The sequence below is a fragment of the Manis javanica genome, chromosome 11 (genome assembly GCF_040802235.1).
Source record: "Manis javanica isolate MJ-LG chromosome 11, MJ_LKY, whole genome shotgun sequence".
Classification (NCBI taxonomy): Eukaryota; Metazoa; Chordata; class Mammalia; order Pholidota; family Manidae; genus Manis; species Manis javanica.
Genome location: NC_133166.1, coordinates 27,665,975 through 27,693,731, shown reverse-complemented (window position 1 = coordinate 27,693,731; position 27,757 = coordinate 27,665,975). Strand labels below are relative to the sequence as shown.

General features: G+C 38.8%; 1 protein-coding gene and 1 pseudogene across 2 annotated transcripts; one reads left to right on the top strand and one right to left on the bottom strand.

The window, feature by feature from the left end:
- Positions 1-3,386: 3,386 nt before the first annotated feature.
- On the bottom strand, positions 3,387-9,001 carry LOC118968007 (olfactory receptor 10A5-like). 2 transcript variants are annotated; one of them, XM_073215727.1, is made up of 2 exons: positions 8,895-9,001; positions 3,387-5,105 (listed from the first exon to the last, which is right to left on the bottom strand). In XM_073215727.1, the coding sequence occupies exon 2, from the start codon at positions 5,050-5,052 to the stop codon at positions 4,219-4,221; it is 834 nt and encodes a 277-aa protein (XP_073071828.1). In that variant the 5' UTR covers positions 5,053-5,105; positions 8,895-9,001; the 3' UTR covers positions 3,387-4,218. The 2 variants fall into 2 exon arrangements, with proteins under 2 accessions (XP_073071828.1, XP_036852370.1); XM_036996475.2 differs by lacking the exon at positions 8,895-9,001 and having other exon boundaries at positions 3,387-5,206.
- Positions 9,002-18,480: 9,479 nt separating this feature from the next.
- Positions 18,481-19,853, top strand: LOC140844243 (rho-associated protein kinase 1 pseudogene; annotated as a pseudogene).
- Positions 19,854-27,757: the final 7,904 nt, after the last annotated feature.

The following is a 27,757-nucleotide window of genomic DNA, read 5'->3' as shown; positions in this document are numbered from 1 at the left end:
GTATATTTAAGTCTGCAGCATGACTGGAGGCTGGGAGACCAGTTAGGAGGCGCTAGCAATAATTCTACTAGGAGATACATCAATACCCAAGTTCCATCTCCACAGGGGCATTTCTTGATATTCTGACAATGGATGTATATCTAAGAGAAAAGTCCACAAGGAGGAGAAAAAAAGAGGGCCACCCACTGCAGTCCTAGGACAAATATTGTTTAAAAGCCTCAAAAATAACACAAAGAATCTGTATTTGGACATGTAGAGGGAATAGAAAGGAAATTGTTCAATGGTTTTTGAAGGCAAGATGATAAAAAGTTTCAAGAGCAATGTTCCCTTTACACAGACATCAAAGAGAACCTGAAAAGCATTTGATTTCCTCAAGGATCTCTGGGCCAAGTCGGGGATCACTGGATGCTGCTGTAATTCCTCCCACAGAATCACTGCTCCCTCCACATCTCTACCTGAAGAATCAGTCTCTGATTGCTGGAAGGGACCCTGGAGACCCAAGAGTAAAATCCTGGGAGTCTCTGCTAGAGGGAGTTCTGTCTCCCTCTGATGCAGCTATACGTTGGCTGAGCTCTGCTCTCACTCCTTGCATCCTCAGTCTCCTCCATCCCTGGGGTTGCAGACTAACCAGCCATTAGTGAGCAATCCCAGGCTGTGACCTCATTAAAAAGTTGTTAATGAGGCACACTGCTGTTCAGAGAGCACACCTGACTGAGGCCCCAGTGGTCTGTCCTGGGGCCTGAGGGAAGCTGAGGGGAAGAGTATCAGGTCTGGGGAGAGAGCTAAGGAACTCAGGCTGCAGAGCCACAGCTCCCAGTGAGCTCACCTAGTGAAGCTCGAGTCCCTGCTGGCCTGCACACTTACAGGAGTGGGTGCAGCCCAGGGCGGCAGGATTTCCCTCTGAGCTGTCAGCTTTGCTTAATGTCTGCTCTGCTGACCCGTATTAATGGAGGACTTCAAATCCTGAGACTCACAGGTGGTTTTCCCTGCACTGAATTTGCTCTCATGAGCTCTTAACTGCCTGAGTATGAAGATCTTTTGACTGGAGTCTGTTATAGGCTGTGTCACCTTGCCACCCATTCTACACTCTGCCAAAGGAATGTTTCCAAAATAAAGATTTGATTGTTTGTTTGCTCTGAAAACCTTTCAATTGATCCATATAGTTCCCAAAATAGTGTTCAAAGCCTTGACATAGAAGGCCTTTCCAGATCTGGCTCCTATGACCACCCTACCCTCATCTGCCTCCATTTTCCCTCCCATGTCATAAATGTTATTATTCTCACCATCAGCATCCACTTCATTGCCACTACCTTCTGCATAATTACAATGGTTAACCTTCTATAGAAATAACTATGTGCTTTCTTTAGTGACATACATGTGTTAACTCATTTAATCCTCCCAACCAAGATGTGAAATGGGTGCTATGATTACCTTCACCTTTCAAAAGAGGAAACTGAGGCACAGAGGTGCTATATAACTTGCCCAGTATCACAGAGTTGCCAGGTGACAGAACTAGGATAAAACCTGGGCATTTAGCCATAGAGTTCACATTCTTACCCAGCTGTCAGCCAACTATAGCCTATTGTCAAGTACAACCTTCCAGTAGTCTTCATATAGTGCATGAGTTAAGATGGTTTCTACATTTTTAATGGCTAGAAAAAAACTCAAGAATAATATTCCTTGACACGTGTAAAGCATATGATATTCACGTTCTACGGTCCCAATGAAAGTTTTACTGGAACACAGCCATGCTCATTCATTTACACATTATAGCCATTCTCATGCTGCAACAGTAAAGCTGAGTAGTTGCATAGAGTTCACTCATCAGTTCTTAGAGAAGAAACAGCTTTATTTACTTTCACCATTTTTAGATTAGAAAACTGCTGTATTGTTCTCAAACACGATGTTAAGGGCCTAATCTGACAGCCTTGGTGTGATATTAAATGATGAAAACAACTATATGAGATGTCCGTGCAGTGTGTTTGCAGCTGTCAGCGATCATTACAAGTACACTGACATGATATCATTTGCCTCTGGGTGATAAGAATTTGTCAACTTTTTTTCTTCTTTCTACTTGTCATATTTTCCCCAAATCGTAATGGCAACAGTTTGTTGACTATACAGTGGAACTGATCTCATTATGTAGACTTATATCAGATACAGTATTCAGAATAACTATATAATAATATGCTCCAAAATTATCCTTGGCAAGTGACAATGTAGCTTCCTCCCCTAATCTTTGGTTATAAAACTGCTTATTTAATTTTAGGGCAATTCCTGGTTTTGAAAGTTTTTTATTGCATTGTATACATAAATCACAGCTAACTTGTAATAGGGGGAAATTGTAGTTGATGTCAAGGTCTCAGTTTCATATCCTGCCCCTACTATTTTGGTGACTATGTGACCTTGGGATTACTGCACTCGAAATTATTCAAATATTTGTAACATCATATATTCTCTCTCTAAAACAAAACATTGCTCATTTCTTCACTTGATCTCTTGTTTCAACATGTAAATCATATGAATTTCCTTGTAAAAAATTTATAAAGAATTTGTAACTGTGAGGTGGCAGATGTTAACTAGATTTATGATGATGATCACTGTGCAATGTATGCATATATGGAATCATTATGTTGTGCACTTGACTAATATAATGTTATATCTCAGTTATATGGCAATAAAACAACTTATTAGTTTATATATATATATGTCTTAAAGGAAGGACATTCCAAATGTGGTCTAATCATTTTGGAATAGTGTTGAGCATTTTTTATTGGTTAATTCCTACAATTCTAATTATATTTCTGATAATGCAGTTTAAGTTGGATTAAATTCATGTTTCTCTTGTCTTTCTCACAAATATTTTCACATACTCAAGTCTCTGTATACTGCTTTTAAAATAATATTTTATGCTGATTCTGAGTTAATTAGCTTTGAATTTCATGGTACTAAGAAAGGACAGAATTAAGATTCAAGCTATCTGAATTGTATTCCTATTATCTATAATCAAATGTCTTGAATATTGCTTTCCTTAGCTATGAAATGATGGATTCAGATGAGGTAATGCTAAAAGTAAATACCTAAATATGGATCAGTAATATGCTTAGTGCTTTCTCAAATGCTTTACACTAAAATTTACCCTTAAAACAAACCAGTCTGACAGATACTATTAATATTTGCATCATATTACAGATGAAGAAAGAGGCAAAAAGTGGTTGATTGACCTTTTCATGGTCACCCAATTAGTACATGACAGAGTAGGACTGAATCCAGGCAAGTCCCTTTATGGTATGTAATAGTCCATTTCTTCAGGACTTACAAATTTTTCTTTCTTAATTTCTATTGGTCATGAAATTACAAACTTCAGAGAGCAGCAATTGGGCTTTATGGTGTTTTGACGTTCATATCAACAAATACAACATTTTATTTGTAATAAAACATACAGAGTTGTTAAAAAAAAAGATCATATTGGAGTAACCTATGATTCCTTTTAACCCTTGAAGAAAGCAACACCATGATTGAACTCACACTTGAGGAATTTTGAAATTACTACAACAAGACCTAATAGCCTGAAGATGAACTTGCAAGAGAATTGAAAATTCACATCATTCTACCTGGTATAATCAGCATAGGATGGAGTTGATTAATGTCACTGGGTTTATAAAGGAATATAAAGGGGATGGCTGGTCCTGTATCCACATTGCATAACAACAAACGAGATCCAACTCAGCCTGCCAGAGCAGCATACAAAATAAAATGAATGAATTACAAGTATTATGTACTGGAAGAATTGTGTTTGTTTATTGTTTGTTTTGGATTGAATGGTGTCAGACTTAATCCAAAACAAGATAAAATGCCAGGATGACTGTTGTGTCCCCAAATTCACATAACAAGCAGGCTCATACTGTGAACAATGTGTGGCACATTGGAGAACACTAACAAAGTTAATACTTGGAATGGATTGGCCACAGATGTTCCAGAACACCAGTGAGCCAATAAGAAAAAGAACTTAAGCCTACAATAGGCATGCAGAGGATTTGGCAGATGGTAGAGATAAGTCTAAACTACCTCTGTGTTATTATCTCTCTGAGCTCATCAGTAGTCATTTCAGCAGCTGGCTGTGAGCTCAGTACACATGGGAGGAGAAGCAGAGAAGGATCACAAACATGAAACTGATTGTTCCTCATTCCATAAACTTTGATCTTGTCTCTTAAAAGACTACAGGATGCAGCTTCTGAGGCCTACGAACTTGCGGAAGGTCTGGCCAATAGCATTCTTCACCTCATTATTTCTCAGGCTATAGATGATGGGGTTCAACATGGGGGTCACAACAGTGTAGGACAATGACAGCAGCTTCTTGCTCTCAGGAGAATTATTGGACTTAGGCCGGGCATAAGTGAGGCTTGAAGATACATAGAAAAGGGAGACAACAAGGAGGTGGGAGGAGCAGGTAGAGAAGGCTTTATGCTTCCCTTTAGCTGATGGAATCTTGAGAATGGCAGCAGCGATGCGAGTGTAGGAACACAGGATCAGCAAACATGGTATCATGATGAATATAATGGATCCAACCACCGCATAGATCTCAAATAGTGCAGTGTCTGCACACACCAACCTCAGCACAGGTGGGCTGTCACAGAAAAAGTGGTTCACCTTGTTGGCACCACAGAATGGAAAGCTGAAGAGCCATGTGGTCTGCACAGTAGCTACAGGAAAGCCTGGAAACCAAGCGGCAAAAGCCAGTTTGGCACGTGTCCTTGGGTTCATGATCACAGGGTAGTGCAAGGGATAGCAGATGGCTACATAGCGGTCGTATGCCATGGTGGCCAGGAGGGAACATTCAGCAGCTCCGAAGAAGAAGAAGAAATACATCTGAGTGGCACAGCCATGGAAGGAGATGGTTGTGTCCTGGACGATCAAGGTCCCCAGCATCTTGGGCACAATGACGAGGTTGAAGCCAATCTCCAGGAAGGACAAGTTCCTGAGGAAGAAGTACATGGGACTATGCAGCGTGGGGTCAGCTAAGGTAATCAGAATGATGAGGCTGTTTCCCATCAGGGTGACCAGGTAGATGATGAGGAACGTCAGGAAGAGCAACGACTGTATTTCTGTAGGAAGGGATGAGAAGCTCATGAGGACAAACTCACTAACTGTTGTCAGGTTTCCTCTAGCCATGGATACAGGAATGAATCGCCAGCTGTGGTCATGGGATTTGATTGGAAGAGTCAGATTCTGGATTTGTTTTTCAGACTCCTTACTGTCAGGGAAAGAGGTAGGGTTAAGATCTCATTTGGAAGAGGAAGGGCTTTGTGTTGTTAAAGAATAAAGACAGGAAGAATGGCCTGAGTCTGATCTCTGAAAGGCACAATTGCTCATTGCTCCCTTCTCCTTCTCTTTCATAATACATTTTCCACTTTGTTACCATATTTGCTAAAACATGTTGGATCATATCTACTTGCACCCATTTTCTAAGCACATTTAACAACTTTGAGGTGGGCTTAAGTGAAAGGGGTCCGGAGGCAAGGAACCAGGCAGAAAAACTGCAGAAATTTTCCATTTATTATAATTTTATATCTCCCTTCTTCAAAGATTCATTGTGTTCACCTTTTCAACCTGTTGCCAAAATTAGCATTTGCCACTTCTACACATTTAGGGATTGCTCTGAAACAACTGAGAGGTATCCAGTGGAGAAAATGAATTGTATCATATTTTGTTTTATGGTGATTCAAAGTAGGAATAAGAAAAACAACCAGAAGAATGGGAAGAGTACTTGAGAGATGTGGTTGTTTTAATGAACTTTTTATTCCCCTCTTGATATGAGAACTGCAAACTACTTCAAAATATATAATAATAATTTGCTCTTGCCCAAACAGATATGAAGTAACAGCCTTAGGAGTTTCCTCTTCAGTTGTAGCAAAGCTACGACTGACAACTGATGATCACGACCCACTAGAGCCACTAGCCCTCAGGACTAAGATATGATCAGAACATTGTGCCTCAGCTACAGAAACAGTGAATGTGTCCCAGGAAATTCCAACTACGCTTTCAAGAAGAGACCAAAAAAAAATAGAGAAACAGAATTCCCCAAAAATATTAGAAAAACATGGGGAACATCATAAGAGTGAATGTAATAACCACATTGTTTTTCTTGTGAAACCTCCATAAGAGTGTATATCAATGATACCTTAATAAAAAAAATATGGGGGACATCAGCATGAATACAGAAAGGAAAACATTCATAAATAAATAAGTAACCTGGACTACATAAAATAAAAGACAGAATCTTAGATAATCATGAAAAAATTCAACATTCATTTCACTTCTACCAGGGTACTGGTGATAATGATGACTGGACACTGAGGCTTAGAATCTACTGGAGGAGATATTATGTAATCAACTGCAATTAATCACAATGAATTTCACAACACAGGAAATACACAATACCATGAGGACCTATGAAGAGATGAGGAACCGGGACACCTGATTTAGTCTATGATGGTTTTACAGGCAACAGAGATTACAGTGAGGTTGGCTGAAAGATAGGCAAAGCATGCATGGTGCTGTATAAAATCACGAAAATATCATAAGAAACAAAGTACCAGGAAAATGAGTAAAATCACAGAGGGAATAGTTTTTGAAGTGAAAGCACTCCTTAGCATGCAGCAAAAGAAATGCAAATACACTCACAACTATACATCTTGGTCTTTCAGTTATTTTTCTTTTAATTTTGAGAGTAAACTTCCTTTAAACATTCAGAGAGGGAACAAAAATGAAAAAGCAAAACCACACAAGTTACAACCAAAAGACCCTTTAGGCTACATACAAAGAAACAACTCCATCTCACATCATTCACAAAATTGAATTCTAATGGATTAGAGCCTTAAATGTAAGACCTGAAACCATCAAATCCCTAAAAGAAAATACAAGAAAAACTACTTAAAATTGGTCTTGGCAACAATTTTTTGAATCTTATGCCAAAAGGACAAACAGCAAAAGCAAAAAATAAACAAGTGGGACTATGTCAACTAAAAAGCTTCTGCACAAGAAGGGAAACTTCAACAAAATCAAAGGGCAATCTGTGGAATGGAAGAAAATATTTGCAGACCATATAGCTGATAATAGTTTTACATCCAAAGTATATAAAGAAATCTTACAACTTAGTAACAAAAAAATAAACAATCTGATTAAACAATGGGTAGAGGACCTGAAGAGACATTTTCCCAAGAAGACCTGCAAATAGTCAGTGGGTGCATGACAATGTGCTCAGCCATCACTAATCATCATGGAAATATAAATCAAAACCGCAATGAGGTAACACCTCCCACCTGTCAGAATGGCTATTATCAGAGAACCAAGAGATAAACTGTGTTGGCAAGGAGTTGCAGAAAAGGGAACCCTATTTGTTATTAGTGCAGAATGTGAATTGGTGTAGTTCTGATGCAAAGCAGTATGGAGGTTCCTCAAAAAATTACAAATAGAATAACCATATGATCCAGCACTTCCACTTACATGTATGCAGCCAATGGGAATGAAATCACTATCTCACAGAGAGATCTGCACTCCCGTGTTCACTGCAGCTATCATTCACCAGAGCTAAGATGCCACAACAACCTTAGTGTCCACTGAGGAGCGAATGGACAAAGATGTGGTACATATACATAGGCAATATTATTCAGCCATAAAAAAGGAGGAATCCTGCCACCTGTGACAGACAACATGGATGGGACTTGAGGGCATTTTGCTAAGTAAAGTCAGACAGGAAGACAAACACTGTAGGAGCTTACTTATATGTAGAATCTAAAAGACTTAAACTCATAGAAACAGTAGAATAGTGATTGCTAAGGGCTAACAGTGGAGGAAATGGATACATGTTGGTCAAAGGGTACAAACTTCCAGTTGTAAGAGGAAAAAGTACTGGCGGTTTAATGTACAACATGGAAACTGTAGTAACAATACTGTACTACATACCTGAAAGTTGGTAAGAGTGACTTTAATATCTCACCACACACACACACACACACATACACAAAAGGCAATAATGTGAGAGGATGGAAGTATTAAGTAACCCTAATATGGTAAACATTTCATGGAATAGATGTTATCAAATCATCATGTTTAATATCTTAAACTTACACAGTGTTAAATATCAACTATAACTCAATAAAGCTGGAAACCAAGGAACTCAGAAGAACAGCAGATTTCTGCTGAAAGCACACATGAGGAAACGGTATATTCAGGTTTAAAAAACTTGGAGGGAAAGCTAAAACTTTAATTATTATTGCATAATAAATAATGAAAATAAACTGACTGCATTTGCAAATACTCTAGAAAGGAAATAGGCACAGAAAGGAGGAAACAGAATTGAAAGTAGAAATTGATTTAAAAGTTGTAAAATTGGCAAATATATCTGAGTTTGTCCTTTGAAATTAAATGTAGAGATAAGCTATTGAAAAATCTAAAGAAATAAATGAAGAAAACAAAAATATGCAATATTAGGAATAAGGAATGGAAAATAATCTGAGAAACAGACCAAAATTTTCTTATAAGAGAATACATTTGCATTAATAAATGTGATTTTTTAAATGAAATTAATGATCTTCCAGTAATATGTAAGGTTGCCCTCATTTAAGAAGCTATGCATTTTTCCTTTTATTTTTCTATAGTCTCCAAACAACTGTCTGATATAGATGCTGTTATCCTCCCCATACAGCTCATGCGTGAACTGAAGGTTAGAGGTTAAGTAATTTGGTAGTTAGGGAATGTGGTACCCTTTATGCCTGGGCAGTAAAAGGCAGAGCCTGCACTCAGAGCCATAATCAGAAAAGATACAATAAAAGCAACACTTGGGTTTTCAGTAATGCATAGAGTATGAACACAAAATGTATCTTAGGTCTCACCTTCTGTCGCCTTGTCATCCAGGTACTTTACTCTCCACCAGAGCTGAGCTTCTCAACACTCTTTCAGCAAATTACTTCCCTTCATGCTGTAAACCAAAGGGTGGCATTTTTTTTCTGTAAAAGACCAGAAATAAAATATTTTAGGCTTGTGGACCACGTGATTCCTTCTATATCTACTCAATATCCAGAGAAATACATGTACATATGAAACACATAAATTTAGGTATACAAATAAACACTGAGGTATACACATACACTACCTAAACAGATGAGCTTGACTGAGATCCAATAAACTGTATTCATAGACATTAAATTTTAAGTTTGATATAATCTCAGGGGCCATAACTATTATTCTCCTTTTGATATTTTTAACCATTTAACAAATGTAAAAGTCATATTTTTAGCTCACAGGCCATATCTAACACAGGGCTGGCTACATTTCACCCATGAGGTGTACGTGCCAGTTCATGCTGTGTATCTTTACACGTACATCATTTGTTTGCACATGCCACATTCTCTACCTGGCTGACTTTTTCCTTCTCATTTTCAAAACTCAGATTGGTTTTCCTTGTGTTGCTTCCAAAGAGGGCCATTCCTGGACTCTATTAGAATGGTTAATTACTCAGTTGTACTTTAATTACCTACTGATATCTGACTTACAGGTTACTCTGCAAATTCCTTCAGACCAGGAACTACTTATTATTTATAGGAATAAGCCCAATGCAAGTCCAGATTATACTATTTTTCTATAGTTTTGTATAATTGAGTGGAAAAATAAGCACAAGAATTTCAGAAAGTTCATTATTTCCAGAGTTTCCTTTGGATTCCATATTAACTCACATACTTATACTAAAACCACTTCCACCGTAAGGGCCATTTCATGACAATGCACAGTATTTGGTGCTGGTGAAGAGGATGGGAAAGGAAGAGGGAGGAGGGATGCGAGGGCCTTTGGGTTTCCCAGAGAACTGGAAACCGCAGGGGAAGAAGAGATGGCCCCCTGGCTCAAGATGGGGAAGCACTGCACAAGCTGGGGGCCCACAGACAGCTCCTTCCGGGTTCCACCACAACTTCTGTACCAACATCCCCCTGCTAATCACCTGACTGCTGTCCCAGCAATAAACACCCAGTCTTCTAAGCCTTCTGTACCCACAGGATTGTCCTGAGGAAGCAGGGTACTCTGCTGTCCTCTGCCTAGTGACTGTTCCACTGAGGCAAGCCTTCCCTGAGTTAATCACAGGAAAGTCAAGACTTGGAGGAAGTATAGTTCCTCTCAAAGCTTCAGGGACCGAAATTTTGCTCACCCAGTCGGCTTTAGAGAACAGAACTGCAAAAAATTATCCTGAGTATCTCTTTCTTGTATGGCCTCAGGTATCAGTTACCCCATGACACTGACAAAGTTAACAGGCCCAGAGAAGAGAGAAAGTGATGAGATCTTCCCAAGGGCAGACATACGAGTAGAATCAGGTGTCCTGCAAACCCCTCCCTAACCTTGTCCAGTTGAGCATGTGAACCTCAAGCAGGACCCCTGGCTGACTGGGCGCCTCACCTGGGCCAGGTAGGGAGACCTGACTTGTTCAGCTCTGCCTGACGCCACAGCTTCGTGCATGTCCTTGAGCACTTGGAGGGCTCTGGCTCTGTTGTCAGAAGAACCGGGAGAGGAACCAGGGAAGTCCTGCTCTCTGATGCAGGTGAGCTATTAGTGGCTGGGTCTGAAGCAGTTCAAGGCTGCCTCCCTGTCAGGCATAAGTGAGCACCTGGAAGCGTTGGCCTTGTGCCCAGTGCTGATTTAGGAGTTATTCCCAGCTGTGCCTCTTTTGTCCTTGGGGCAGTTGAAGGGCTGGTGCCTGTATTTTTCCCCCAGGTGTTCCTGTGCTCATCTTAGCACCTCTTTTCTTCCTCATGGGGACCCAACCTTTCTTGAATCCACTGCCCTGTGGGGCCCTATAGAATGTCAGATGCCAACAGGGTAAGTTTCAACAAAGGAGAACCATTCCCTAAGAATGTGGCATTGTGCAGAGAGGCGCACAGAAGGTTTGGATTCTGGTGACCTAAGTTTAACCCCATCTCTGGAACTCTCTGGTTTGGGATGCTCAGCAATTTTGTTTTAATCTCTGAGTTTCCATGTCCATATTGCTTAGACAAAGAAATAAATGAGGTGGGATATATTAACCTTGATGTTAACATATTAAAGTACATGTAGAAATACCTCATATGAATATCAAGTTACCATAACCTATCATAGAGCCAATATTTGTTCATCAACAAATGCACAGTAAGTGATCACCACACGCCAGGCATTGTTCTAGACGCTGAGAAAGAAATGACCAAAGCGGACAAAGGGCCTGTGACCATAAAGCTTACAACTGACTGGGGGAAGCCAGGCATTGAACAAATAAGCAACTGAGCACAGAAAACTAAGTAGCTGCTATAAACAAAATCTAGGAGGGAAGAAATAGCAAACTGCTGAAAGGAAAGACTCAGTCAAATAGAGTGCCTTCAACATAGGACCCTTTTGGTTTTTATCTAATACTAAATTGGACATTGTTTAAGATGATGTAGAAGCCAAACATGTAGTCCCTCATCCAAAGGCTGATCAAGTGAGTCTTGGCTTTTGGCATTTGAAAAGGCAAGTGAGCAGTACAACACTGATTATAACTGTAGATTTTTCCATTTGAATATTAAAGGAACTGTGAATATCTTTTTTTTTTACTTTTTATTTATAATATCAGGGTTTTTTAAATTAAGGTATCATTGATATACATTCTTATAAAGGTTTCACATGAAAAACACTGTGGTTACTGCATTAACCCATAATATCAAGTCCCCCTTACCTCACTGATGTTGCTATTAGGGTCATAAGATGCCACAGAGTCACTACTTCTTCTCTGTGCTACACTGTCTTCTCTGTGTCCTACCCCAACACCATGTGTACCAATTATAATTCTCCTCAATCCCCTTATCCCTCCCTTCCCACCCATCCTCCCCTTTGGTAACCGCCAGTCCTTTCTTGGAGTATGTGAGTCTGCTGTTGTTTTGTTCCTTCAGTTTTGCTTCATTTTTATACTCCACAAATGAGGGAAATCATTTGGTACTTTTCTTTCTCCACCTGACTTCTTTCACTGAGCATAATACCCTCTAACTTCATCCATGTTGTTGCAAATAGTAGAATTTGTTTTCTTCTCATTGCTGAATAGTATTCCATTGTGTATATGTGTGACATCTTCTTTATCCATTCATCTACTGAAGGACACTTAAGTTGCTTCAATGTCTTGGTTATTGTAAATAGTGCTGCAATAAACATAGGCATGCATATGTCTTTTTGAATCTGAGATCTTGCTTTCTTTGGATAAATTCCTAAGAGTGGAATTCCTAGGTCAAATGGTATTTCTATTTTTAGTTTTTTAAGGTGCCTCCATACTGCTTTCCCCAATAGTTGAACTAATTTACATTCCCACCAGCAGTGTAGGAAGGTTTCCCTTTCTCCACATCCTTACCAGCATTTGTTGTTCCTAGTCTTTTCAATTTTGGCTATCCTTTAATTTTTTTTTGTTTCTTTAATGTTTCTTAGGTTCAGTCCTTGACCCACTCATCATCTCTATCTACACAGTCCACCTGTATAAGCTCATTCAATCATTTCAACCACCACTGACTTGTAAATACTGTAAAACTTTTATCTCCTGCTGATATCTCTTTCTAAAGCTTCTAATTTGAATAAAAAATGTTTGTCATATACCTTGGCAACAATGTCCCCAAACACCTCTGCAAGTTTAAAAACATGCATATTTTTCTCCTCCTTCTTTATACTTGGCTGGCCTCATTACTCTCAGGAAAAGCCTTTTAACATGGCTTTCAAATCCTTTACAATATGGTTCCTGCCTGCTTTTTTAGCCTCATCCCTAACCCTTTCCAAAAGCAAATATATTTAATGGTATTCCAAGTACTCTGTGTTTCTTACCTCCCTTGTTCATGCCTCTGCCTTCTCAATTCCCTCTGTTAAAGATGTGTTTAAATTTTAAGATTCATCTTTAGTGTTACCCCAGACACTCAGATTACAGTCTTCTCATTCCCTAAATTCTGTCACTGTCTTGGATGACCGTGGTGTCCATGAGAAAGATCCATCTTAGTTGCATATTTTAAAACTCAAATAACTTACATGTTCACACTTTTTATCTTTAAATAATTTATGTATTTAGCTCTACAAATACTTATTGAACATCTACTCAGTGCATGATGTGGTCTTAGGCCTAAGGATGATACAAGGAGACAGTCCCTGCCCTTGAAGAGGAGCTAACCCAGGGTAACAGTGACTGCTAGCTGTCTCTTCAATATCCTTCCTTTCTGACAGAATCACAAAAAGGCAAGCATCAGTGTACCCAATTAAAAGATAACATGCCAGTTACTCCTGGGACAGGGGTAGCCAGGAAAAGTAAGCAAAGATATTGGGTGAGACTACCTGGAAAGCTCCTCAGGAGACTAAGCAGCTAAAATTGCATCTTCTATTAACTGCTTTCTCTATCTTCCTCCTGTCTGATATGCAGATGTGATTGCTGAAGTTTTCCTGGGTGTGTGGCAACTTTAGGGATGGAAACCATATGCTAAGTCAGTTCAGAAAAATAAAGGGAACTAGAAACCTGATGACCTTGAAATTGCCCTATCAGCTCAGGACTTCTTGGATTTCTTTTACATAAGATAAAAATAAGCCTCCAACTTGTTTCAGTCACTGTTATTATTATTATTTTAAGATTAGTGAAAAGCTGATCTTAATGGATAAAGAAGCAAGTTCAGAAGGATGATAAATTAGGGTGAGAATAGAATCCTTAGGGAACTATGAGATTAAATGTTAACTCAGGACCTAAGGTTTGGAGAAGGCTTCTTAGAAGTGATGTCTAAACTGAATCCTATAAAATGATTTTGAATTAGTTAAGGAAAGAGTATGGGAAGGGGTGTCGGGGATACAGAGTCATGTGTACAGAAAGCTGGGGGATGGGGAATAGGAAGACAACCCAGTGCATTCTGGGAATTTTAAATATTTCAGTGACGCTAAAGGAAAGAGTACATGGGTGGGAGAGTGGTCAGAACATGAGAAGGGATCATAATGTATCTTATCTGACTGAAAAGGGAGACCACTAAAGGATTTTAAGCAGGGGAGTAACATGATAATATTTGGATTTTAGACATGCTAAATTGAAGTGATGGAAAATCAGTAGCTATTTTAATAATACCAACAAAAGTAGAGCAAAAAAAAAGATGATTTAAAAAAGAAATTTTTTTTTTTTGAGAGGGCATCTCTCATATTTATTGATCAAATGGTTGTTAACAACAATAAAATTCAGTATAGGGGGGTCAATGCTCAATGTACAATCATTAATCCATCTCAAGCCTAATTCTCGTCAGTCTCCAATCTTCTGAAGCATAACGAACAAGTTCTTACATGGTGAACGAATTCTTACATAGTGAATAAGTTCTTACATGGTGAACAGTACAAGGGCATTCATCACAGAAACTTTCGGTTTTGATCACGCATTATGACCCATAAACAATCAGGTCAAATATGAATATTCGTTTGATTTTTGTACTTGATTTATATGTTGATCCCACATTTCTCCCTCTATTATTATTATTATTTTTATTTTTAATAAAATGCTGAAGTGGTAGGTAGATGCAAGATAAAGGTAGAAAACATAGTTTAGTGCTGTAAGAGGGCAAATGTAGATGATCAGATGATCAGGTGTGTGCCTATGGACTAAGTATTAATCCAGGCTAGACAAGGGCAGCAAGACATCCACGGATGCAGAAGATTTCTCTCAAAGCAGGGGGGGTGAGGTTCTGAGCCTCACCTCTGTTGATCCCCAAATTCTCACCTGATGGCCCCCATGCAACTGTGCCTGTCTTAGGTTGTTCCTCCCTTGAGGAATCTTACCCATCTCTGGCTAACCAGTCATCTTCCAGGGCCATGCAGGGAAATGTAAAGTTGGTAAGTGAGAGAGAAGCCATATTGTTTGAAAAGGTTAGCTTTTTACTTCTTTGCAGATTTATGCCCTGTGGCTTCTATGCCCAGCACTTGTCTCGAGGTATCTTTACCACCTGGAGGAATTATGATACTCGGTAAATTTGATATAAGGCACGAATTCTATTTAAGGGTTGTAATTAGGAAGGAAGAAGAAAAGCTATAGAGGTAGCATATGGAAGGAAACATGGGAGGATTAATTATTCCTTTGACATATCTTCTTGTAGAGTACCTTAAGTATGTGTAGGTTTTAAACTACTAACTAATTTGCACACACATATTAACATAATAGGAATACGGTGACATAAACAAAGCAAATCTATAATTACCATCCATCTCCAGTGAAGCCAAGAAAACCATTTAGACACCCTAGGCATTTGCGAAAATTTATCTATGATATGATGGATATTGTCCAACTGTACTTGAACAATCAGACAAATTAAAGCAGCCCATTTCTGGGATCTGTTCACATCCCATATGTTCTTTTAACCGTAGATAGTCTATAGTCATGAGATTTTGGAGTGCTACAACTTGTACCCCTCCCAACTCCTGGTTGAGTTCCAACAGTACAGATCCAGTCAAATTCGTTGTCTCACTGTATGCACATGCCAGCCTAGACATCTCCCTCCTCATTCCTATGGCAAGTCCAGGAGACGGTGGGCTGTATGCAGCCACAACCGCAGCATCGTCCGGATGCCTGTGGAGGCTTTTTGATGATCATCCCCCTGGCACAAGTCCTCCAGAGAGTGCTGATGCCATAAGCTCCTCCTCATATCGTATCTTAGTTCATTTTCTGGGTATCCAAGCTAGGCCTTGATCTTCTGCATAGAAACAAACAGACCCTTTGCCCACACTTTGACATGCCCTCTATACCACTGTGCAGAACTCATTGGAGGTCAGCACACAGTAACTGCTTTTTTTTTTTTTTATTAAGAGAAAGGAATATTATCAGAAAAGAGTACCTCCATAGCTGATCATCTGACACCCTTTAAGTGATCAACATTAAGGATATTTAAAGCATGCGTTGATCTTTGATTTACCAATAGTTTTATCCTATCAAGGAGTAATCCCCCTTTTCTTTCTTTCTTTCTTTCTTTTTTTTTTTTTTAAAGAAATTTTAAGAATGTGATTTTTGATCAAATTTGACAGAGCAGATGAATCTGTGAAGAAGAAGGAGAATTGAGGTTGATGTCCAGGTTCCTGGGGGGTAATTTCATTCACTGATAGAAGGAATCCAGAGAGAGGAGCACCATGCTGTCTTCAAAGGTCACCGAAAGTTGAATAAGATCTACATATGGAAACTTTTGAAAATGCCAATTGAACATAATGGATGATTTTCTAAATCTAAATATGTTTTATCCTTTAACATAGAACATCTGTCCAGCTTTGTCCAATATGAAAGACATATGATACAACTGGGGAAAATACATTTCAATTATAATTCTGTTCTTTCCTGTTACTCACCCTTTTTTCTTCTACTAGTTGGATATTAAACACCCTCCCCCCCACCAAAAAAAACACAAAGAATTTGTATAGCAAGGACTTGTTAGTCTAATTGTCCAAATCTCATACCAGAGTTCTTGTGCTCAACTATTTACACATTTTCTCTGCAACATCCACTCTTTTAGATCCAAGAGTGGATGCTAGGGAAACATAGTTTATCCCTAGATGTAATGAGAAAAGATTCATGAAGGACCTTCTGGTGGAGTTGGTTTTTCTCTTAGTTTCGTCAACTGTTATGAGCTAAGCACCTGCTACATCCTCGTGAAGCTGAGAATCTAGCAGCTGAGACAAACACACAAGTAAATATGCTATTACAAATTGAAACAAGTACTCTGAAGGAAATATCAAGTGCAATAAAAGACTTTAACAGATGGGCCTGATTTAGATTGAGGAGACACCAATCAAGGTTCATCTTAGATAAAAGAAACAATGTTAGGCAGCTTAAACAGAAAGGTATTCACTGCAGAATACTAAATGACCTTCAGATTAATTGGTGAAGCCACAGACCCTAGGATGAGCTGCCGTGAACCATCCCCAAAGCCACAGCACAGAGCTGAACCATGAGTGGGGCTACTAATGATGCCAGAGTCAGAGAGCTGATATTCTTGCTGCAGAGCCCAAACACATCCCTCTGCTGAGATCTGTACCAAAGAAATAGATGCCTCACATTCTGTTTTTGTCTCCAGTGAACTTAGTTCTGAATTCAAGCCTTCCATGAGAGCTTCTGCCTGGTAAACATAAGTCACCTTGAGAACTTGGGCAGCAAGGGAGGATGGGCAAGATAATTTTGAGCTTTTCAGTTCCTCAGCTCAGGAGGCCACACTAAAGGAGGTTGGAAGAAGCAATGAGCAGGAGAACCATGGTGTCTACCACAGATGTACAGGTACTTCCCAAGGAAATAGGTGAGACTTGCGGGAAGAGTGTTTGGCCAAGTGAAGAGTGAGGAGAAGAGAAGCACATATACAGCAGCATAAGTGTTAGCTCTGAGGTGGGGTTTGGCCCTTCCAGACCTTTAAAGAAGGATGATGAGTCTGGAATTCAGTGAATGGGCAACACAGTGTGGGAAGTCATGGAAGCTGATCTAGGCCAGATCACGCAGGATGTCATAGGCTGTGTTAACTATTTTAATAATTCAAGTTTTTAATTTCACAATTTAAATTGTCTCCTCAGTAACACTGGAAGCCATTTAAGGGTTTTAAGCTGAGAGTTACTGTGATTATACTAATATGTTTAAAGATAATTCTGGCTACTGTATGTATAATGGGTTTTAGAGGGAACTCCAGATTAAAGATGGGGAGGGCTGTTGGGAGGCCCCTATCACAGACCCAGTGAGTGGCAATGGTGGAGATGGGATGAAGTGAGGTGTTTCAAAGCAACACCTGCAGGGACAGAATCAATGGGACCTGGAGAAAATAAAGAAGGAAGCAGACAATGTCCTAGGATTTACTATAAATAGGAGTGAGTTATTACTATATATAATATAAATGCATTCTCCTCCACCCAGAATGGTGATTCTTACATCAGCACTGTTGTTAAGAAAGGATGAAAGTGTAAACACAGCTCATTCATTACTTGGCTGAATTCCCGGTGTATACTTCTTGTTAGGCAGTATAGCTCTGTGGGGTCTTATTTCTCTAGTTTACCTTTTCTGTTCTTTTTGTTGATGTGTGTGCTGTGTTTACTAGGAATAAAAAATTACTTACTGTGTTCTACCTAATAGCCTTTGCACTCAGTAAACCAAACTCAGGGTCTCCAGTTTTAATGTTATGTAGGCACAAAAGAGAAGGAAACGATGATAGGAAGAACATGGCTGGGGTAAGTGTGAAGATGAAAGACCTCAGGTCATGGAGACAACAGTGAACAACTGGAGAGTTCGACCACAAACAACTAAGGAAAACAGAAATTGTTAAAAAGCTAGGGCTCAGCGACGGGCCCTTTCCCGACCGGGGCCGCAGCCCCTTCCAGAAGCTCCCGAGTCAGCAGCAGCCCCCAGCCCAACTCTAGTCTTCCTTAGGGCCGGTTCTCCAGCCTTCCCTCTCCTAAGCCCACATCGGGCACCGACCTCTTGCTCCTCTGCCGAACGCCGCAGCAGCAGCCTCCACAGTAACATAACAAACGGAGAGTGACTGTTGTGCCGTGGCCCTGGGTCCGGAGAGCGAAGATCCCCTCAGTGAGGGGAGGAAGGGAGCTAGGTGCACCTGTGACCCTGAGGTTCCCGCTGCTGCGAACCCACCGCCAGAGGAGGTTGGTTGAAATTGCTTTCCACTGCTGGTGCTGGGAGGAGGTACTGGCACAGTAACAGCAGCATGTCGACTGCGGACAGTTTTGAGACTTGGTTTGAAAATATAGACCACCTGCTGCGGGATACCAAATTGGAAGTGAATTTGGAGTGTTTGCTGGATGGATTGGATGCTTTGGTATATGATTTGGATTTTCCTGCCTTAAGAAAAACAAAAATATTGACAACTTTTTAAATAGATATAAAGACAGAATGAATAAAATTAGAGATTTACAGATGAAAGCTGAAGATTATGAAGTAGTGAAGGTGACTGGTAGAGGTGCATTTGGAGAAGTTCAGTTGGTAAGGCATAAATCCACCAGACAGGCATATGCTATGAAGCTTCTCAGCAAATGAAATGATTAAGAGATCTGATTCTGCTTTTTTCTGGGAAGAAAGGGACATCATGGCTTTTGCTAACAGTCCTTGGGTCGTTCAGCTTTTTTATGCATTCCAAGATGATCGTTACCTCTACATGGTGATGGAATACATGCCTGGTGGAAATCTTGTGAACTTAATGAGCAACTATGATGTGCCTGAAAAATGGGCACAGTCCTATACTGCAGAAGTAGTTCCTGCATTAGATGTGATTCATTCCATGGGTTTCATTCATAGGGATGTGAAGCCTGATAGCATACTGCTTGATAAATCTGGACATTTGAAGTTAGCAGATTTTGGTACTTGTGTGAAGATGAATAAGGAAGGTATGGTACAATGTGTACAGCAATTGGAACACCTGATTATATTTCCCCTGAAGTATTAAAATCCCCAGGAGGTGATGGTTATTATGGATGAGAATGTGACTGGTGGGCCGTTGGGGTGTTTTTATATGAAATGCTTGTAGGTTCTACACCTTTTTATGCAAATTCTCTGCTCAGAATTTATAGTAAGATTATGAACCATAAAAATTCACTTACCTTCAATGATGATAATGACATATCAGAAGAAGCAAAAAATCTTATTTGTGCCTTCCTTACTGAGAGAGAGGAGAGATTAGGGTGAAATGGTGTAAAAAAAATCAAACGACATCTCTTCTTCAAAAATGATCTGTGGGCTTGGGAAACACTCTGAGACACTGTAGCACCAGTTGTACCACACTTAAGCAGTGACATTGATACAAGTAACTTTGATGATTTAGAAGAAGATAAAGGAGCTGAAAAAATATTCCCTATACCTAAAGCTTTTGTTGGCAATCAGCTACCTTTTGTAGGATTTACATATTACAGCAATTGTAGATACTTGTCTTCAGCTAATCCTAATGATAGTACAATGAGCTCCAATGTGGATAAAAGCTTGCAGGAAAACTTGCAAAAACCATTGATAAGCTGAAGTATTAAGCTGTAAGAACAGCTGCATAATGAAATGCACTTAAAAGATGAAATGGAGCAGAAGTGCAGAACTTTAAACATAAAACTAGAAAAGATGATGAAAGAATTGGTTGAAGAGGGAATCAAAGAAGAAATCTAGAATCTACAGTGTCTCAGATTGAAAAGGATAAAATGTTGCTACAGCGTAGAACTAATGAGTATCAAAGAAAAGAAAGCAGGAAAATGAGAAGAGGAGGAATGTAGCAAATGAGGTTAATGTACTAAAGGATCCGTTGGAAGACTTAAAGACAATAAATCAGAATTCACAGCTTGCTCATGAGAAACTGGCACAATTACAAAAGCAGCCAATAGAAGCCAATGATTTACTCAGGACAGAGTCAGACACAGCTGTGGGGTTAGGGAAGAGTCCCACAGAGAGGAGCAAGGCAGTCAGTGAGCTGGAGTCCCTAACCAGGGAACTGCAGGAGAGAAATAGAATTTTAGAGAATTCCAAGTCACTAATGGACAAAAACTATTACCAGCTGCAAGCTGTGTTGGAAGCTGAACGAAGAGACAGAGGTCATGATTCTGAGATGACTGGAGACCTTCAAGCTCAAATTACATCTTTACAGGAGGAGGTGAAGCATCTCAAACATCATCTTGGAAGAATGGAAAGAGAGAGAAAAGAAGCTCAAGATATGCTTAATCACTCAGAAAAAGAAAAGAAAAATTTAGAAATAGATTTAAACTATAAACTTAAATCATTACAACAACGGTTAGAACAAGAGGTAAATGAACATAACATAACCAAAGCTCATTTAACTGACAAACATCAGTCTATTGAAGAGGCAAAAACTGTTGCAATGTGTGAGATGGAAAAAAAGCTAAAGGAAGAGAGAGAGAGGCTCGCAAGAAGGCTGAAAGTAGGGTTGTTCAGATTGAGAAGCAGTGTTCCATGGTAGATGTTGATCTGAAACAATATCAGCAGAAGCTTGAGCATTTGATGGAAAATAAAGAATGGAGCATGAAGTTAAGAATCTAAGTCTTCAGTTGGAGCAAGAATTAAATAAGCAACTGTTGTTACAAAATGAATTGAAGACTCATTTGAAACAGATAATTTAAAAGGTACAGAAAAGCATATGAAACAGGAACTAAAAACTTTATTGAGAGCAAATAAATTGTTAGAATTCGAGTTAGCTCAGTTTACAAAACAATACAGATGAAAAGAAGGAGAGATGCAGGAGCTGCAAGATCCACTTAAAGCTGAGCAATATTTCTTGAGACTTTATAAGACCAAGGTAAAGGAACTTAAGGAAGACATTGAAGAAAAAAACAGAGAGAATTTAAAGAAAATACAAGAACTACAAAATGAGAAAGAAACCCTCTGCACTCAGTTGCATCTAGCAGAAACAAAAGCTGAGTCTGAGCAGTTGGCTCGAGGGCTTCTGGAAGCGCAGTATTTTGAATTGACCCAAGAAAGCAAGCAAGCTGCTTCAAGAAATAGACATGAGATGACAGATAAAGATCACACTGTTAGTCGGCTTGAAGAAAAGAAGAGCATGCTTACCAAAGATATTGAATTATTAAGAAAAGAAAATGAGGAGCTAACAGCTAAAATGAGGAAGGCAGAGGAAGAATATAAATTGAAGAAAGAGGAAGAGATTAGTAATCTTAAGGCTGCCTTTGAAAAGAATATCAACAGAGAACGAATCCTTAAAATACAGGCTATTAAAAAGTTGGCAGAAATAATGAATCAGGAAGATTTTTAAATTGATAGAAAGAAAGCTAATACACAGGATTTGAGAAAGAAAGAAAAGGAAAATCGAAAGCTACAATCGCCAAGTGTCACAGGCTTCAGGGTTAAGATCACGGTCACTCTGTCCTTGCTTTGGCACACAAACACATTGAGGGTTTCTTGTTTCTTGTTTTTCTTCTTAATTGCGGGTTTGCCTACAGGTAGATCAGATTAATTATTACTATGAAATGAAAGTACAATTGAGGGAAAGCTTAGCTATATATATATATATATTTTTTTAAAGGTGCTGCCTTTTTTAATTTCTAAGAAAATGCCTGTCAACCACGACAGAACAGTTTTCCTCATCCAAGTGGGAGGGAGGGACTTTCACTCTCATGTGGACTGGACATCACTATCGAGATCAGCTCATGGAAGGAATAAAGAAAATATCTCTAAATGAGATGACAGAAATTCTTTTAAACGACTTCAGATTCTGTACTCTTGCAAGACTATACAAAACTATTTTAGGAAAGCAGTGACATCACTGGTCTTCAGGGCCCTCACTGTAGAATTTAAAAGACTCACTGTTGATTGCCCATAGTGGACTTGATGGAGAATAAATATCTTACCTTATGCTTAACAAAACACGGTATATGTGTTTCGGCAAGTCTGTAGATTGGGGAATGGGAGAAAGCAAAAAAAAAAAAAGTTACACTTAATCTATGCATTTTTGCCAAGCCATATTGACTTATTTTACTACTAGATACATGAGGAACTAATTGTACAAAAGAAGCTCTTTTAAGAGCATTTTGTGGGGTGCATCATTTCTGTAATTGTTTAATGTATTTCTTTATGGTTTTAAGTGATAAAGACATTAAGTTAACAAACATATAAGAAATGTATGCAATGTTTGAAATGTAAATTATTCTTAGAACACTTTTGATGGGAGTTGCATTGTCCTTTGAGCACCTTTATTTGAGAGAATTATTTTACTGCCATGAAATAATATAGAAATTTCAAAAAACATTTTCAAAAAAGTATGTGTCTGTGGGTTTCTCGTTGATAATTTAATTTTAAATATTTAGAGTTTTGTTGGACTTTAATACACTGAGTACAATCTTTGCATCAAAGTCCCTGCTAAAATAATGAATGAGTTGATAAAACTCTGCAAACTGTAGAAGGTTACATCAATATAAAAGAAAATTATGGCAAACATCTGTGATGTTTGCCAGTTAACACAGGAATTACCAGATAAATACTGTTAAACTCTTGTCCAATAATGAGAGTTGATTCATATGGGCAGTATGATTTATTGTTTATTTTTTAATTATTTTTTGTTCTGAGTGGAATTATCTTGTTTACATAGGCACACTTCCATGCACAGATGATCTATCATCATGAAAATAGTTTTCTAACCATGGCAACTATTAATTATTCCATCAGTCCATTCCTCAGCAGTGATCTGTTGCTCCATTTACAGAGTTAGGCAAAACTAACATTTCTAAGGTATTGATTGATAGTGCCAACCTCCAGTTTAGCTCACTTTAAATTTAGCTTGAACTTATTAATTGCCTGTTTTGTAGGAGACATCTTACTTTCTGCTTTCACATAATATAATATATAAACTGTCTTGAATGAGAGTACATTACATACATAATAAGACTATATTCATGATGACATCAATGCACAAGGCAATATAGGCTCATGCAAAAATAGTCTTCTGACTTTGGATTGTGAAATATTCTTTATTCCAAGTGCTGATCAATACAAGTGCTATAAAAATACCTAAAAATTTTGCTATAACCAACATTAATTAATGTTCACCAAAAAGAAATTTTCAGAGTGTCTTGCAAAAATCTCCCATAAAGGTAGACTTACAATGAGTACACTTGAAAATCAAGATATAAAATAGGAATATATACTTAGACATAACCAAGGCACTGAAGACATACGAATTATGTCTGTAATTGAGGAGATGGACTTTACAGACTAAAAACTTAAAAACTAAAAGTGGAAGTGATAATAACATATAGACCCTGGCTACCAATCTCATATGTTAGAAATCACCACACCTTCCCACATATAACAATACATTTAAAATTACAAAAAGTCCTAAATGTAAATGTCCCATCTACTAAACCATGTGAAATGTGATGAAAAGTATGCTTTGGGAGCATAACATACTTTTCCAAATACCCTGGCATTTAAGCCATCAAACATTTTGAGCATCTTTTCTTTTCTATGAAAATACACTCTCCTGACAATCACTGGACTTCTATTATCACCTCTGCAGAATTTCCAGATCTAAAGTCCCATCCTGACATCTCTCTAGCACTAATATCTAAAAGCCTTTCTCTTTCACATCCAATCTACATTTCAAGTTCCATATACACCAAACAATATATTCTCATCCCTCTCACATGTCCTCCTTCTCATGTATGTACTAATTCAGTTTATAGCACCATGAAAATCATCAATATTCACATTCACACCGGATGCCAAGTGGCATTGATTCTACAATCGGCAGATAGGCTAGAATACATACACACCCTCTAATTTCATTCTCATGGTCATAATCGAAGCCCATTTTAAAAACATTTTCTTACCTTTACTACTATAATACTTCTCTACTTCCTACTTCTTCTCCTCTGTGCACTCTATTACAGCCCTCATCTGACATTTACCACTGCATCTACCTTGCAGCCTTACCTCAAAGGCTATTGTTAAATGAATGCCAGCTTTATGAACCAATCTATTTTCACTTTTTGGAGCAAACACACCACTGCACTTCCCTCCCCAATCATACAAAAAATGCTCCTACTCTAGTCCAATCATCTGGTTTGGATGAGAACCATTTTGTTTCAGTGGAGTTTGCCCTTTCCAGAGTCCTGTCAAGTTTTAGTTGTGTTTTCTGTATTTTGCAACCCAAAGTGTCTCTGTTACACAGCCTAAACTCCAGTTAGGATAAAAACATTGAGGATAAAGCTCAGTTCAATGCCATCTTGTCCAGAAGGCATCCCTGAATCTGCAAGCTTTCTATAAGCAATCTGCTCAGGTGTAATAGTTTATTTCCATCTCTCTGGTGGCATTCTGTAATTTCTTTCAACTTCTACAATGATATTAGTATGTGTATATAACTTTCTCCTCTTCTAAACTCTTAAGAGGTAAAACCTTGTGTATAATAAACCCCCAAAAAGTATTTGTTGAAGAAATGATTGGATAGATGAAGAAACAAGTCTTTGCAAAGGATTCTCTAAGGCTTTTGGTCGCTCCCAGATGTTTGGCATCACAGGGACACATCAGAAAAGGAAATAAATTGGGAATAAATGATGTTTTCCCTGAGCTTCCATTCAAATCATTGTAAACCAGTCATATCACCACAATGTTGTAGCTGCATGTTTATGCTGCCTTAACTTTTACTGCCAAACACCTGAAGTTAGCTGACGACACATACCAAAGTGTTTTTAACACAGTATAATATACAATTAATATATGACTCAACTGGTGTGGGGAGTTGACGACTTCTCAACACCCAGCCGAATACCAAACCAAATGTCAATATTTTCACAGGGACTCTTTTAATAACATGGGGACACCTGGGATTTCTCTTCTCATTAAGCAATGCCCTGGCCTGACTGTCTCTCATCCATTAGAACAACAAGATGGGCATCTCTGTGGGTGGTGCCTGAAAGGATCAGGAAGTCCAAAAAGTTTTATTTTCAAACCCTGCACATTTAGGTTTTTGACCTATTATAGTTGTAGACAACTAAACTGAAAGAAAATGTGACTGATCCTTAGCTATTGCAGTCTCCTTCATAGAGCACCTACCATTTCAATCAATAGATTTCAAGTGAAAAATACTACTAAAATTCTTTTTCCTTCTAGAGCATCAGTAATACCAGCTACCCCACTACCTATCACTTTTCAACAAGGTTCCATGACTTTAAAAATACAGGTCAAATTGTTCTGTGCTTAAGGCATCAAAAATACTTCCTCCAGTAACTTTGTTACTTCCTCACAGTCTCATTCCGCATTGTTGGCAAATTTATTAGACATACTATTGAGATTTATAAAGGAAAGCATTTTTTTTTCATTGCTGTTCTTAAGCGATGAAAATTCTTGCCTTTTTTTTCACTTTGTGCCACGTGGAGCTCATCCAAGGGAGTGACATACATTGATCCAAAGGGAGGTTCAAACAATTTTAGAGCAAGAATAAAGATGAGAAATAGGTCTGCATCTCACTTATTCATTTAAAATAATCCTGTCCAGTTGTCTTTCCTAAAAATCCTACACATGACCCTACTATGACAAAGCAAGTTCTTGTCACTTGCTTTGACAGGTAATCAAACTTTCTGTATTCTCACCTCAACTCTGCAAGATTCAGTCAACTTAAAGCAGAGAAATGTAGGAAAACTTGAAGGTAAATATGGTGCATATTCTGGTTATGTATTCTGGAGCTTCATTTAAGATTGGCTATTCATTGCATAGGCGGGGAGGGGCAGGACTAGAATGAGCCATGGGACAACAGAACCGGTGCCAGATGTAGGGTTCAGGTCGAGCCTGGCCTTCTGAGAGTATGGCTAGCCTCTCTATTATTGAAGCCACACTTTTCTCCTGGGGTTTCTGCCAAGTGGATGGAGTTCAGGGGAGATTCCAGGCTGCTGTTAGTACTTGATTATCAGATCATTTGGACTATCCTTCCATAGGTCCATGAAATGATCAAGCCCTCAGAGAAAAAGGAAAAATGGGACAGTAGATCCCTTGTCACTGAGGATGAGAGTGGGGCCTAAACCCAGGATACTAAGTCAGAAAATTTTAAGAAAAGGAACCAAAGCAGAAGACAAGGTCTACTGACTGCTCCTGATGGTAACGAGGAAGACAGTAACTCAGAGGCCACACAGATGCCAAAGACTCTGTCAGCCCTGGGTTCCTGTCTGATCTGCAGTGAAGGAAACATGGGGAGCAAGCAGAGTCAGGAATGTTTCTAGGTATTACTCTCCTATCAAATCACAGAGACTGTAAGAGTGAATGCAAAACTATCCTGTTTCTAAGTTTTATCAGTGTATTTGTTGCTATCATTTACATTTGCAGAGAGACGCTAATATACATTAAGGACCCATTATGATCCAGAAACTTTAAGAAGCATCTAAATCCTATGTGTGTTAACTTTTGTTTCCTAGAAGAAACTGAGGTTCATAGAAATTAAATGAGTTGCCTAAGGTGCCAGGTTAAATTGTGGAGCCAGGATTCAGAGCCATGGCAAATGGTTGTGATTTTTTCACCACGCCATGCAGGCACTTTATTTATTTGGTCGTTTTTCCATGCACCCAGGGTGCCTATCAGTCTAATTCATTTCATTTGTAAGAGCTACTATTCTACTGTTTTGATAGTCGGTGGACTGCAATGACAGCCAGGACATCCTTGAGGCAGAAGTGTCCTCTTGTGTGTTCAGCCTCATGGAAACCAGTACCCAATCCACATGGCTGAGACCCAGGGGTTGACTCTGCCACACTTCAGAGCAATTGACAAATTGCTCACAGTTGTCTGGGGTTCAAGAGCTCATCTCTGAGAAATGACACTTTCTCCTTCCTTTTTAAAGGGACAAGTGTGCCTCCTTTTCTTCTGTGCTTCTAAGAATGTCTGTACTTTGGTCCCTCTACTTGCTGTTTTGTTTCATCTGTATCTCTACTTTTGAATTCTTCTCAGATTTAACTGCCATTTTTAAAAGTATCTTCTCATTCTAGCTAAACTTTTTCAGATGACAAAAAGAAGAGACTTCATTACATCTCCATTGAAACGAGATACTCTATGACTTAGAAATGCTTCTCTATTATTACACTAATTGGAATGGGTGGCCTATTAGCACCGATGGTAGAAGGAAATGGCTTCTGCATTCAACATGAAAATGTACTGCGAACTGCTTAATGGAGATGACTTACCTACTGCTTGAAGTGAAAATTATGTCAGTAGTTTTCAGAGGGGTGCTTTCAGGAATAAGAGGAAAGCTAACTTATATCTGGCAATAATTTA

Bases quoted from the DNA above. Each gene is read 5' to 3' on its own strand.
- LOC118968007 (XM_036996475.2), bottom strand. From the start codon at position 5,172: ATGGCTAGAGGAAACCTGACAACAGTTAGTGAGTTTGTCCTCATGAGC.